The 14,832-nt window shown below is 35.8% G+C and overlaps 1 protein-coding gene across 1 annotated transcript; it reads right to left on the bottom strand.

Moving 5' to 3' along the window:
• Window positions 1-13,968: 13,968 nt before the first annotated feature.
• On the bottom strand, window positions 13,969-14,590 carry LOC145000449 (putative ripening-related protein 1). Its single transcript, XM_078959680.1, has one exon. It carries the CDS (start codon window positions 14,564-14,566, stop codon window positions 14,000-14,002), a length of 567 nt encoding a protein of 188 aa, XP_078815806.1. The 5' UTR covers window positions 14,567-14,590; the 3' UTR covers window positions 13,969-13,999.
• Between the last annotated feature and the right edge of the window lie 242 nt (window positions 14,591-14,832).

Below are 14,832 nucleotides of genomic sequence, written 5' to 3'. Positions count from 1 at the left end.
TCCTAGAAATTATCCAAGTGAATTGATATTCTCCATACCCAAAATCTAACCTTCAAAATCTATGATTTTGTGAAGAATATCAATGGCAGAAAATGTTAGGGACTTGAGTTCCAAATTTGGGAGACTGGACAAGTTTGAGGGAAATGATTTTCATTGCTGGACGAAGAAGAGGTATCTGCTTCTCACTACTCTAAAAGTTTTACACGTTTTGAGCACTCATGCACCAAAACCAATTAAGTATAAACTCTTGAACATACCAGAAAAAGATACAAATGAGAAAATGATGATTACATATGTCGTGAGTACATTATGAATGGTATTTATGGATCTCTCTTTGATCTCTATCAAAATCATGAATCTGCAAAGGATACTTAGGATGCTTCTAATAAAAAGTTCCTTGTGAGTAATTTCAATAATTACAAAATGTTGGATTCAAGGCCTATCATGGAACAATACAATGAAATCATGAGGATTCTGGGATAATTTGAACAATACAAGATGTAAATGGATGAATCTATTTATATATTAAGTGTTATTGACAAATTTCCCCTATCCTGGAAAGACTTCAAACACACACTGAAACTCCAAAAAGAAGAGTTGTATGTAGTACAATTTGGCAGTCCCTTGAGAATTCAAGAGGGACTTTTGTAACGCACGCAGATCCGGGCTAGTCAATTTAGAGGCAATAGGGGTCGAAAACGACTTTTCTACAAAACGATTATTTAGAATAAATAATCTTAACCAAGTTGTAGAATATGTCACAAGGTTTCCGTACATATAAAGAACGCCTAAATTTGAGTTATAACGAAGAAGTTAGGACCCGTCGAAATTTCGCGTCGGAACCGGCACGGCGCCGGGAAGCGTAAATAGTAAATTTATGATAGAGAGAGATTTTGCCTTAGCACTCTAAACGAAAGTCATAGAATATGTTAAACTAAGAACATCGACAAAAAGAACGCCCAAATCTGACTTCGTATGAAGAAGTTATGATTTTTCGAAGTTTCGGATTAGCGGTGTACAACCCGAAATTCGAATTTTAGATCGATTGATTTTTAGCCGACACAACCTAAACAAGAATCGAAGATCTCGTTATTAGTAGCATAACGATAAAAATACAGACGAAAATGGACATCGGATAAAGAAGTTATGAGATTTTAACGGACTAATCCTGTCCCGGCCTATTAAAAATATAACTTTAAAAATAAAGTCAAAATTAGCCGACGGAGTCTAAACGAAAGTTGTAAAGTACGTCTCCACCTACACGTGGATATAAAGAACGTCAAAAACGGAGTTCGTATGAACGAGATACAAATTATAATAGCATATTTACGTATTAAAATAAAGTATAAATCATGTATACGTACACATATATATACATATGTATATATCATTAGAAAGGTATCGACGATGCGGTCATTATAAGACTAATGTTGAGTTCTTTTGACATTAGTTTAGTACAAATATCATTAAATCCATTTGAAATAGTATTATAGAGGGGTGTTTAGTTGTTTATATAACTAAAAGGTCATTAAGTAATTATGGAGGGTAGTTTTTGAAAATTCAATTAGTATAAATAAGAGCCTTGGGCTCTCATATTTCTTGCATCATTCTCTTGATTCAAGAGTCTTTCTCTCCTTATCCCCTGAGCATTTCGGTCCCTCGTGATTCGACTTCTCTTTCTGTAGTTTTAGTATAGTAAGGTGAGCGCTGAAGCGCTGCACGAATCTTTCTTAGAAAGATTCAGCGACGAAGTTCTGCCCCTGCAGAGCCCGACTCCTAGCTAAAATCCCCTTGAAAGTAAGTTATGCTTACCCTATTTTAAATATAGTGTATATTTAAAATTAGTATTGTTATTATAAATTTATAATAAATATTTGAGCTATTATTATGACTTATATAAGTGTTGTTATAATATCTTTTAACTACTCGCGGTACGGGGAATCTGGTTTAAAGGGCCGCATAGGGTTGTTGGATTTCAGAAGTGCTATACGCCAAAATGGTCCTGCCCTCCGGTGTTTTATGTCTGGCCCGTGTCTGTACATAGTAGTTGGAAAGTATTATTTAACCGCTTATATAATAATAATAATAATAATAATAATAATAATAATAATAATAATAATAATAATAATAATAATAATAATAATAAGACTAATAATTAGTCATGGTAATATTAGACTAAAGTCTAGTGGTGATAATACTAGGTTTCGTCAAAGGAAATTATTTTAAAGTAAACAAAGCGTTGTCCGAGTACCGAGTCACCACCTTCTCAAGTGAGTGCATAGTCCCTTTCATCTTACACATAGATATGAAGTATTTTAATATAAATTACGTGCTATGTGTCCATATTGTCTGAATACTTACTGTCTATGCTAAGTGAAAGATTTTACACATGTTTTAAATGATTTAAACTATATATGTATTTTATATCTACGAAAATGTTGGGGTAAAACATGGGTAGATATAATAGATGAAATATGAGTTGGATGATGAGTTGAGAGGTGATATAGACTATAAGGTGTGGGTGAGAGGTGTACGATGTGAGAAGCCTTTTTCCCAAACGATGTCCCTGTCATTCAGCAGAGTATGGATGACAACCACGGACTATCCTAGATAGTCCAGTGGAACACTATCAGGCTCGCAACCTGTAGGTGTTGTAAACGATGTGTTCACCCGGTGTACTCTAAACCTTGGTGATCATGAAGACTTTATACCTAGACCCTGGCGATCATGCAGACTTGGTGCCAAAACCTTGGCGACTATGCAGACTTAGTGCCTATTTTATAAATTATGGCGACTATGCAGACTTAGTGCCTAAACCCCAGTGACGATGGACTTCGTGCCGATTCCTTAGGATGATCCTTAGGAATGTATGAACGAGGAATAGTTGATTCTTAGGGTAGATCCTTAAGAATAAAGCAGATAATAGGGATGGGTAATTGGGTTGATTGTTTGATTGTTTGAAAATAATAATTATATTATTGTGGGTTGAAAACCCTATGTACTCACCAGGTTTCCCAACCTGACCCACTCAGTTTATTTATATCACAGGTGTTGATATGAAGTTACATTACACTGAGAGATTTAAAGAGATGTAGATCACCAGTGTAAATAAATGTAAGTTCTGTTTACGCTTATGTTTCTGTATTAACGATGACATCCCAAATGTTTTTAAATGAACAAAATACGTTTCTTCGAAAATGTTTTAAAAACGTATTTATCATGTTTTTCTGGGAACAAATTCTGCAAGATTTTTATTAAAAGAAGTACTCTGATTTTTATAAAACATAAACAAAAATCAGTCTTTTCTGGCCGTGAAAATGGGGATGTCACAGTTGGTATCAGAGCATTAGTTTAAGCGAACTAGGAATATGGATTTATTTATAGACTTAAACTTAGAATGCTAAGTGATGATTGTGAGGAGTGTGTCAAATAGATTTAGGTAATGCACCTGAATAGACACATGCACTAGCTTATTTTAGGAATGATGCCTAAATTCCTTTTACGTGCTAAATGATGTTATAGTTTGATCGGATCTATGGTCTGTTGCCAACCGGATCTGGAAACCTTATGTGTTTAGGATTCTAAACGTACGAATACGATATTAGAACTAGCATATAAACGTTTCAGAGTGATAAGGATGATTTAAGCGTCAATCTTAAGTAAAGGTATAGATTCACCTTATCCGGTGTATAGATCAAGATGGCAAGGACCCGTAGCGGAAACATGAATGCAAATGGGAACCGGAACCAACCCCCGGTGATTGAGCAAATACCGGTTGTGGTAAGCACTGCTGAGCCTATAACAATGGCCGGAGTGTAAGCAATGATCCAGGCGATGTTGGATCGTCAAATGGAGAAAACCAGACATTTGCTCCAGCAAAATCGAGAAGAAGCAACCATACAGATCGAACAGCCCGAGTTGAACGAAGGGCAGACTGAGGAGGGAAACTACAGTGGGACTGTTGGTCGAGCCAACCGACCGATAGTTAGGCAAAACCACCAGGATGGAGGAAATGATGGACGTGGATGCAAATACAAGGATTTCATGGCGTCCAAACCACCGAGTCTATCTGGAAGCCCGACGCCGGTGGAAGTCATGAACTGGATCTCCGAGATGGAGACGATGTTTGAGAGTTGTGAGTGTAGCAACAGGCAAAAGACCGCTCTCGCGGTTCCTTTGTTGAAATCTGGAGTACTAAGCTGGTGGAAGCTACTAGCCGATTCGATGCCCAAAGGAGAAGCGAGCAAGATGTCATGGGAGGATTTTCTAGTGCAGTTAAAAATGCAGTACTGCTCTGAGCAGGATCTTCTGGAGATCAACAATGAGTTTTAGAATCTAAAGAAGAGAAAGATGAGTGTCATCGAGTATGCTGCAAGTTTTACAGAGAAAATGAAGCTTGTTCCTTATCTAGTTCCAACTGAGCTCTCCAAAGTCAATAAGTTTTCCCATGGATTACCAGCAGACTTTGGACCAATGTTCAAGCAAGCAACCACTTTGAAAGGAGCCATCTGGGTAGCTAGGAATGTTGAGACCCAGATTAGGGAAAAAGGTCTGGAGAGAGCTGAAGTTGGCGAGAAAAGGAAACATGAAGGATCATCAAAATCCAACAAGGAAAAGAAATTCTCAAAGATTGAAGAAGGAGGAGGAGGTGAAACCAAGTGGTGCGAGAAGTGTAAAAAGAAGCACTTCGGGAAATGTAGCGAGGAGGTGACTTGCTACAAATGTGGGAAGACAGGGCATTACGCCAGCAAGTGTGCGTCCAACAAGAAGGTGTGTTATGGATGTAACAAGGAAGGGAATATTTCCAGGGACTGCCCGGGGAAAAATAAGGCAGCAAGACCAGAAATGCCACCGAGGCCAAGGGCATTCCACATGATCCTCGACGAAGCAGAAAACCGTGCAAGGAATCAATGATGAGGACTTCATATCCGAAGATCAAGTTATGCAGTAGCCATAGTGTCGTATGATGTAGCCTATTAGAGGCATAGTCTAGGGTGACTTTGGACACCTATGTAATAGTTTCAAGAAATAATAAAACCTTCATTTTGTTATCTGATGTGTTAAAATGTTATGTGATTTTCTTGTATGGTGACTTGGGAAACTGCGGGACAATACTTGGGACGAGTATGAGTAGGTGTGAATGGTAGTAGAGGCCTATACTACCGGAAGCACAGGACTCACACTTGGATCAGGGAAAGTCACAAGGTTACCAAGAAGCTAGTAACTGATTTTGTTTTTTTTCAAGTATGTCATTACCATCGTTTCGATAATGACTAAAAAGATTGTTAATTTCCGAACCTAGTGGTCATACCGAATTAAGTCCGACTACGATGAGTATGTTACGTGGTTCAGGGAACCAAGTTCAATGTAGCGTACGACTTAAACCAAACAATTGAAATCAAAGCGATCAATAGAAGTATCGCGTTCGTTGTTAAAGAAGTTGGTAGCCAGAAACGCTACATGTTAAAGTGTGATTATATCACATTAGAACATGAAGGAAGGCATAGTCTATTTTAGAATTTAACTCTAAGAGACCTAAGTCTAAACGTGCATCACATGATGATAGGTCATAATTTGAAGTCTAGCGTGAGGTAGAGAGCAGGTGCACGATCGAGTACTGCTTACAGTCAATAAGTCTAAGAGATAGACTTGAAAGAATATAGAAGTTATAATTATTACCTAGGATGAAGAGATGACGTATGGAATCATTATACGAGCCCTGTTTCATTGATGATTCCGGGACGTAATCATCCTAAGAGGGAGATAATTGTAACGCCCGCAGATCCGGGCTAGTCAATTTAGAGGCAATAGGGGTCGAAAACGACTTTTCTACAAAAAGATTATTTAGAATAAATAAACTTAACCAAGTTGCAGAATATGTCACAAGTTTTCCGTACATATAAAGAACGCCGAAATCCGAGTTATAACGAAGAAGTTATAACCCGTCAAAGTTTCGCGTCGGAACCGGCATGGCGCCGGGAAGCGTAAATAGTAAATTTATGATAGAGAGAGAGATTTAGCCTTAGCGCTCTAAACGAAAGTCGTAGAATATGTTAAACTAAGAACATCGATAAAAAGAACGCCCAAATCTGACTTCGTATGAAGAAGTTATGATTTTTCGAAGTTTCAGATTAGCGGTGTACAACCTGAAATTCGAATTTTAGATCGATTGATTTTTAGCCGACACAACCTAAACAAGAATCGAAGATCTCGTTATTAGTAGCGTAACGATAAAAATACAGACGAAAATGGACATCGGATAAAGAAGTTATGAGATTTTAACGGACCAATCCTGTCCTGGCCTGTTAAAAATATAACTTTAAAAATAAAGTCAAAATTAGCTGACGGAGTCTAAATGAAAGTTGTAGAGTACGTCTCCACCTACGCGTGGATATAAAGAACGTCAAAAACGGAGTTCGTATGAACGAGTTACAAATTATAATAGCATATTTACGTATTAAAATAAAGTATAAATCATGTATACGTACACATATATATACATATTTATATATCATTAGAAAGATATCGATGATGCGGTCATTATAAGACTAATGTAGAGTTCTTTCGACATTAGTTTAGTACAAATATCATTAAATCCATTTAAAATAGTATTATAGAGGGGTGTTTAGTTGTTTATATAACTAAAAGGTCATTAAGTAATTATGGAGGGTAGTTTTTTAAAATTCAATTAGTATAAATAAGAGCCTTGGGCTCTCATATTTCTTGCACCATTCTCTTGATTCAAGAGTCTTTCTCTCCTTATCCCCCGAGCATTTCGGTCCCTCGTGATTCGACTTCTCTTTCTGTAGTTTTAGTATAGTAAGGTGAGCGCTGAAGCGCTGCACGAATCTTTCATAGAAAGATTCAGCAACGAAGTTCTGCCCCTGCAGAGCCCGACTCCTAGCTAAAATCCCCTTGAAAGTAAGTTATGCTTACCCTATTTTAAATATAGTTTATATTTAAAATTAGTATTGTTATTATAAATTTATAATAAATATTTGAGCTATTATTATGACTTATATAAGTGTCGATATAATATCTTTTAACTACTCGCGGTACGGGGAATCTGGTTTAAAAGGCCGCATAGGGTTGTTGGATTTCAGAAGTGCTATACGCCAAAATGGTCCTGCCCTCCGGTGTTTTATGTCTGGCCCCTGTCTGTACATAGTAGTTGGAAAGTATTGTTTAAACGCTTATATAATAATAAAAATAATAATAATAATAATAAGACTAATAATTAGTCACGGTAATATTAGACTAAAATCTAGTTGTGATAATACTAGGTTTCGTCAAAGGAAATTATTTTAAAGTAAACGAAGCGCTGTCCGAGTACCGAGTCACCACCTTCTCAAGTGAGTGCATAGTCCCTTTCATCTTACACATAGATATGAAGTATTTTAATATAAATTACGTGCTATGTGTCCATATTGTCTGAATACTTACTGTCTATGCTGAGTGAAAGATTTTATACATGTTTTAAATGATTTAAACTATATATGTATTTTATATCTACGAAAATGTTAGGGTAAAACATGGGTAGATATAATAGATGAAATATGAGTTGGATGATGAGTTGAGAGGTGATATAGACTATAAGGTGTGGGTGAGAGGTGTACAATGTGAGAAGCCTTTTTCCCAAACGATGTCCCCGTCATTCAGCAGAGTATGGATGACAACCACGGACTATCCTAGATAGTCCAGTGGAACACTATCAGGCTCGCAACCTGTAGGTGTTGTGAACGATGTGTTCACCCGGTGTACTCTAAACCTTGGTGATGATGCAGACTTGATACCTAGACCCTGGCGATCATGCAGACTTGGTGCCAAAACCTTGGCGACTATGCAGACTTAGTGCCTATTGTATAAATTCTGGCGACTATGCAGACTTAGTGCCTAAACCCCGGTGACGATGGACTTCGTGCCGATTCCTTAGGATGATCCTTAGGAATGTATGAACGAGGAATAGTTGATTCTTAGGGTAGATCCTTAAGAATAAAGCAGATAATAGAGATGGGTAATTGGGTTGATTGTTTGATTGTTTGAAAATAATAATTATATTATTGTGGGTTGAAAACCCTATGTACTTACCAGGTTTCCCAACCTGACCCACTCAGTTTATTTATCACAGGTGTTGATATGAAGTCACATTACACTGAGAGATTTAAAGAGATGTAGATCACTAGTGTAAATAAATGTAAGTTCTGTTTACGCTTATGTTTCTGTATTAACGATGACATCCCAAATGTTTTAAAATGAACAAAATACGTTTCTTCGAAAATGTTTTAAAAACGTATTTATCATGTTTTTCTGGGAACAAATTCCGCAAGATTTTTATTAAAAGAAGTACTCTGATTTTTATAAAACATAAACAAAAATCGGTCTTTTCTGGCCATGAAAATGGGGATGTCACAACTTTGAGCTCAAGAAAGTGGGAAAGGAAAAGAAAATGAAGATCCTGGATCTTCAGTCAGCATGGTGGATGAGGAAAAACATCAGAAAAAAATAACAAAGGAAAAAGGAAGAAGAAAGATGACCATCACAAAGGTTCAAGCACTTCTAGACAAGGATCTAATGATCAAGGTCCAGAGCAACAAGGTCAGAATTTTACTTCAGAAATTACTACTATTGTTGTTATATTTCATGTAACACTTATTCCTGAATCATTTTTATTTTCAGGATGATGATCATACATGGTGGATAGACTCGTTCCGACGATTCATGTATGTAAATATTGCTCTTGGTTCAAGGATTATGAAGTAGTTAATGATGGATTGGTATTATTCATGGGAGACCACAATAAAGCACCTGTATTTGGTCATAATTTTGTGTCTTTATCTTTTATTTCTGGAAAAAGTCTTATTCTTATAGATGTTATTCATGTTCCTAAGATTGTGAAACATGGTTTCTAATGGTGTAATTAATAGACATGGGTATAAACTAGTCTATGAATTTCATAAGTATGTATTAACTAAGTGTGGTAAAAGAAGGCCTTTCTTTCTTAAAGTAAACTTTCGCCTTCCCTTCTTTCTTTTGAAATATTGCAGCTATCGTGTTGGACTAATCTAATAGAAAGTTAAGGCTCTTGTCCTGTTCTACGAATCTATAACTCTCTTTTACTGAGTGACACTCCAATAGCAATTCACTAGTGCTAAGTAGCGGGTATCGAGAACCAAGGGAAAAAGTAGAAAATGGAAGAGTTCCACCTAGACTGGAGGGTTCTGTCTTTGAGTTCAGTTTGAAAAAAGATCTACACATTCGACAACTCAAACATGAATGCCTATGACTTTTTCAAGAAGTCGTATGCCAAAATCCTACCTTGGCCGCCCAGGACCCTTACAACCCCGAAGAAGCGTTTTGGGTTTTGCTATTATTGTAATGATATGTTTAGGTTGAATGTAAATAATTAAAAAGTTGCGGATTCTATATACATGTCTTCTTATAGTATTGATGATTGTTCTTTATGGCATGCTCATCTAAGACACGTACATTATAAAAGAATGCTTGAAATTTCTTAAAATGGATTAATACCATCTTTTGATGTTAACATAGAAAAATTTAAAAATTTCATGTTAACTAAGATAATTAGACAACCTTTTCCTAATGTTAACGGAAATTATTTTATGCTCAATTAATTCATAGTGATCTATGTGATTTGCATTTAACTCCATTATTAGGAAATAAGAAATACCTAGTTACTGTTATAGACGATTATTCTCATTTTTGCTATGTGTACTTGTTACATTCCAAGGATGAAGCCCTTGATAAATTCAAAATATATAAAAATGAATTTGAATTGCAATAAAATGATTTCATCAAAGGACTCTGCACTGATTGAGGTGGAGAGTATTATGATCCTACTTATTTCCAATATGTTAGAATTATACATGAAATAACTTCTCCATATACTCCTCAACAAAATGGGATTTCTTAAACAAAAAATAGAGTTCTAAAGTAAATGGTGAACTCTATTCAATCATACTCAGTTTTGAGTGATGGATTCTAGGGACAAGCTATGCTTACTGCATGGTATCTTTTAAATAGAGTTCCAAATGAAATGAACAAGATAACTCCCTATGAACATTGGTACAAAAGGAAGCCAAACATAGGATATCTTAAAATTTAGGTGTGTCGGGCTATTATGAGGCTAACTGAACCAAAGATGAAGACTCTGGGTGAAAGGGGTATTCATTGTATCTTTATTGGATATGCTGAGTATTCCATGGTTTATAGGTCTTATGTTTTAGAACCTAATGTGTGTATTTCAGTTAACATTGTTATAGAGTCAAAAGATGCAATATTTGATGAAAATCGTTGTTCATCAATACCTAGACCAAAGGACATGGTTGCTAGTTCTAGTGGAACTATCTAGGATGTTGTACCTGATTCACATGAATCACCTGAGCTTAGAAGAAGCAAAAGTGAAAGGAAAGCTAAATCATTTAACAATGATTTTCAGCTTTACTTGGTTAAGGGTTCTAGAGATAAATTTTAATAAATATCCATATTGTTTTGGTGTTGAAGAGGATTCTAAAACATTTGATGAAGAAATGAAGTCTCAGGATGTTGCTTTCAGGAATGATGCAATAAATGATGAGATGAACTCTATTATGGGAAATAATACTTGGTTTTTGTCTAATCTTCCTCCTGGATGCAAACCTTTTGGGTTGCAAGTGGATATTCAAAAGGAGATGAAATTTGATGGATTAATTGATAAGTTTAAAGCTCGTTTCTTTATCTAAGGCTTTCGACAAAAAGTTATCATTGACTAATCTACCATTAGACTGTTGATTGCTTTACCATTAATACATAATTTGGTCATTCACCAAATAGATGTTAAAACAATATTCTTGAATGGTGATTTAGAGAAAGAGGTATACTTGAAACAACTTGAAGGTTTTGTTATGCTTGGAAATGAGCATAAGGTGTGCAAGTTGGTTAAATCATTGTATCGGCTGAGGCAAGCACCAAAACGGTGATATCATAAGTTTGATGATGTTATATTGTCACATGGTTTCAAGTTAAATCAATCAGGCAAGTGTGTATATAACAAATTTGATGACATGAGAAAAGACTTTTTATCATCTCAGTTCTCCATGAAAGATATGGGGGAGGCAGAAGTGATTCTTGTAAAGAATCATGAGGGAACATCAAGGAATCTCAATGTCATAATCTCATTATATTGAGAATGTTCTTAAGAAGTACACTTTTTAAGATTGTTCTCTTGTGAGTATTCCATTTCATCCAAGTTTGAAACATATGCCAAATATTGGTGAAGTAGTTTCACAACTTTAGTATTCGAAGGTCATCGGGTGTTTGATGTATGTTATGACCAACAAAAATCCTGATATTGTATCTGTTGTAGGAAAGCTAAGTAGGTATACTAGCAATACAAGTACTCATCATTGGCAAGCAATAAGAAGGGTGTTGAAGTATCTTAAAAAGACAATGGACTTTGGTTTAACTTATGTAGGGTTCCCTTCAGTTATTGAAGGATATTCAAATGTTAGTTGGATTACCAACATTGAGGACCACTCTTCTACAAGTGGTTGGGTGTTTCTTCTTGGTGGATGAGCCATTTCATGGGCTTCTAATATACAAACACGAATCACAAATTCAACTATGGAATCTGAATTTGTAGCCCTTGTAGGGACATTTGGGTGTTAGGCACAGTATGGTACACGAGCTCATTACACATGGTATGATTTCTGTTAAGCTTGTTCGATATCAACAGATTTTAGCTGATCACTTGACGAAGGGTTTAGCTAGAGACCTGCTAAAGAAGTCTTTTATAGGGATGGATTTACGGTCCACTTGATATCTCTATGGCTGAGATACCCAATTCCCTTCTAATACAATGCTAAAAGTTGAACTTAATGTGGAAAGCTTGCTGGTGAAGATTGCAACACTATTATTTTGTTGCCTCCCAAGGTATGTGCTTATAACCTGTAGAGTTAAAGTAGATTGATTTAATTCTTAAAAATTCTTTTGCAAAAGTGCATGAATAGGTGCATGATATAGAAGGACTACCTATGTAAGTGTGAAGTGTTGTTGCATCAGAAAGATTGGGCTAGGATTTTATGCACTCATGAATGGATAAGAACACATGATTGTAATAGTGTCAAATACGAAACATTAGATATTGCGTTTAACTTATGCTTATAGTATCTTCAGTTTCTCAAATGCGTTGATGTGTTCAATCCTTAGGACACCTTGATTCTAAAGTATTTAAAATGTGTATTATAATAATGTGAAAATTCAATCTTCAAGATATTTTCATTTATACATGAGTTTGTTTTTGTTTTGCTTTAAGTTGATTAAGATTTACACTAAAATGTCGGAGGAACGTTGGTGATTTTAGTGTTATCAACAAATTTTAGTATAGTTGTTATTTATATTGAGATAAGCTGAGTTTTATTTGTTTAACAAGTATGGAAGTGTCAGGTGCACACTTAGGTGATTAATGTGAACTCAGGTGTACGAAGGTCCACGTGCAGGTTCCAAGGGGTTGCGCCCATTGGCGATGTCTAGGGGCATCGCCCTTAGAGGGGTCCAAGAGGCAGAGCCTTGGCGGTGTCTAGGGGCAGCACCCTTAGAGGGGTCCAAGAGGCAGAGCCCGTGGAGGTTGTTCCGCTTGTTTTGGCACCAAAAGTACATGTAACTACCACCAACTACTTTTCCCTCTTGTATACGAACAAAATGCATGTTCCAGAAAACGGGTTACATACCTTATACACACAAAAATCATACTTTTGATTTGATTTATCTTTGAAAAATACAAAACAACAAGGTATTTTATTCTGTGTTTCGAATTTGGAAGTGGCATGATTTCCAAATTTTCTCTCTTGGATTATCCCAAATCAGATTTCATGGTACCACAGGCATAAGGGTCGAAATCACAGATTTTGAAAAAGTGATTGCAATCACGATCCTATAAATTATCCAAATTAATTGATATTCTCCGAACCCGAAATCTAATATTTCATAGCAGCAACATGAGGATCGAAGTTTTGGCAAGTGAAATTAAGATTACGACATTCAATTGGTTGAAAAGTAGACCTAGGAGAAGATCGTGAGTGGGGTAAGTGGTGTAACCCCAAGATTGGATTAATCTATTAATGTCTTGTAATCCCTAGCTTATTGATAACTTTTATTTATATAACATTGTTGTTAAAAAAAAGAGATGTCACAGTATATATGAGTTTAACAATTGACAAACTAGTGGTTTGGTGAAAAGTTGTACTAATGTGAGCAACGGAATCATTTCCTTCTATTATGTATTGTAGGTACAACACTTGTTAAAGTTTGACGCTACAACAAACTTGTTTCACGAATTCATTTAGGTTGTCATGTTTAAAAAAAAAAAAAACCTTATAAACTAGTTTTTTCAAAATGTAGGTAGACTAATGTGTCAACAAGCTTATTGGACTTTTTTAAAATTCTTCCAAATATATTTTTTATTAATTATTATAAAAAACCGATCTTCTAGGGCGTGTTAGGTAAAAATAGTTGTACCAGGCACCAGGTAGCGTTTAATAGGTAGCTGGTAGCGGGTAGTGTTTGATTTTGGAGTGTTGTGTTGAAAGCTACTTGATGTAGCTTACTTGATGTAGCTTTTGATTTTTGAGCGTTTTGTTTAGGTTTGAAGTTAAACACTTCTGTCGCCGAACGAAACCTTTTCTTTTTACTAGTGTTTTCTTAAATGCTAGAAACCAGAAACTCTCAAACGTTGCGTGCCGAATAAGCCCTACACGTTATTTTATATTATTTTTTATATTAATTAATTACAAGTAAATTATCAACTACAAATGTAATTTTTTATCACCTACAAACTATTTTTTCTGCGCCAAACATAACCTTATAATTGTCTCTTCAAGAACAACTATGCATTTACTATTTAAATACTAACTTTTAATATTCAAAGGTAATCACACTCAAATACATACATACAAGAATAAACACAGGAATTTGGTACTGGAGTCATATATATAGTAAGAGATGTTTATTCATCTGACCAGGTGATATCCAAGTCACCCCAATTTTCTAGGGATACACCCAATGCCTTCCAAACTGCTTTAGAGGCATCAACAATGTTATTAGGGCATGGTGGTTGATAGTCATGTTCTTCATCACAACCCATCGAAGAGTCACACTCATCAACAACCATGGCTTTCACACTTCGCCCATTACCATTAATCCTTATGAAATTATGACACCTATCCCCTCCTTTGTACCATCCTGTTGACAGTGCAACAACAGGTGTGTCGTCAGAATGATATTTCTTGTCACATTCTGATGGGCCACCTCCATCACCTCCCTTCTGGAAACTGTTCAAAGTTAGTGTTGCGTTTGTACTACTTGAAACAGGTGGTGAACATGTGTAGGTGGTATAGAACTTTCCTTGGATACAACAAACAGAGTCGTTTTCAGTGTTGCATTGTCCTGAAGGGGGCTTCCTTCCCCTTATGCCACCACTTGGGTGACAAGTTTTTCCATAAATCTCTGGTGGAAATGAAACCAGGATGATCAGCAATCCAAGAAGGAATGCACCTATGCTGAAGATCTTCATTGTGGTTCTTTCTATCTCTCGCTAGAAATGAATGTTTGATGAAAAGTAGGGTGGAATCAATTAGAATTTATATGAGATTTTGTTTTCAGAAATGGCCAACTTTCTGATCAATTATCATGATATGATGACTTAGCTAAAACATATTTATTATAATTAGAAGTTTATGAATATTTTATTATATATTATATGTTTGTTTTATCGTTGACGTAAGAAAAGTCTCTTAGCATTAGTAAAACGTCTAAATTCCCTTCTATTAATAAAAGAAA

This window comes from Lactuca saligna, chromosome 1 (genome assembly GCF_052625555.1).
Source record: "Lactuca saligna cultivar CGN05327 chromosome 1, ASM5262555v1, whole genome shotgun sequence".
NCBI classification, from domain to species: domain Eukaryota; kingdom Viridiplantae; phylum Streptophyta; class Magnoliopsida; order Asterales; family Asteraceae; genus Lactuca; species Lactuca saligna.
The sequence above is the reverse complement of the archived record's forward strand: the minus strand, read 5'-3'. Positions and strand labels throughout refer to the sequence as shown.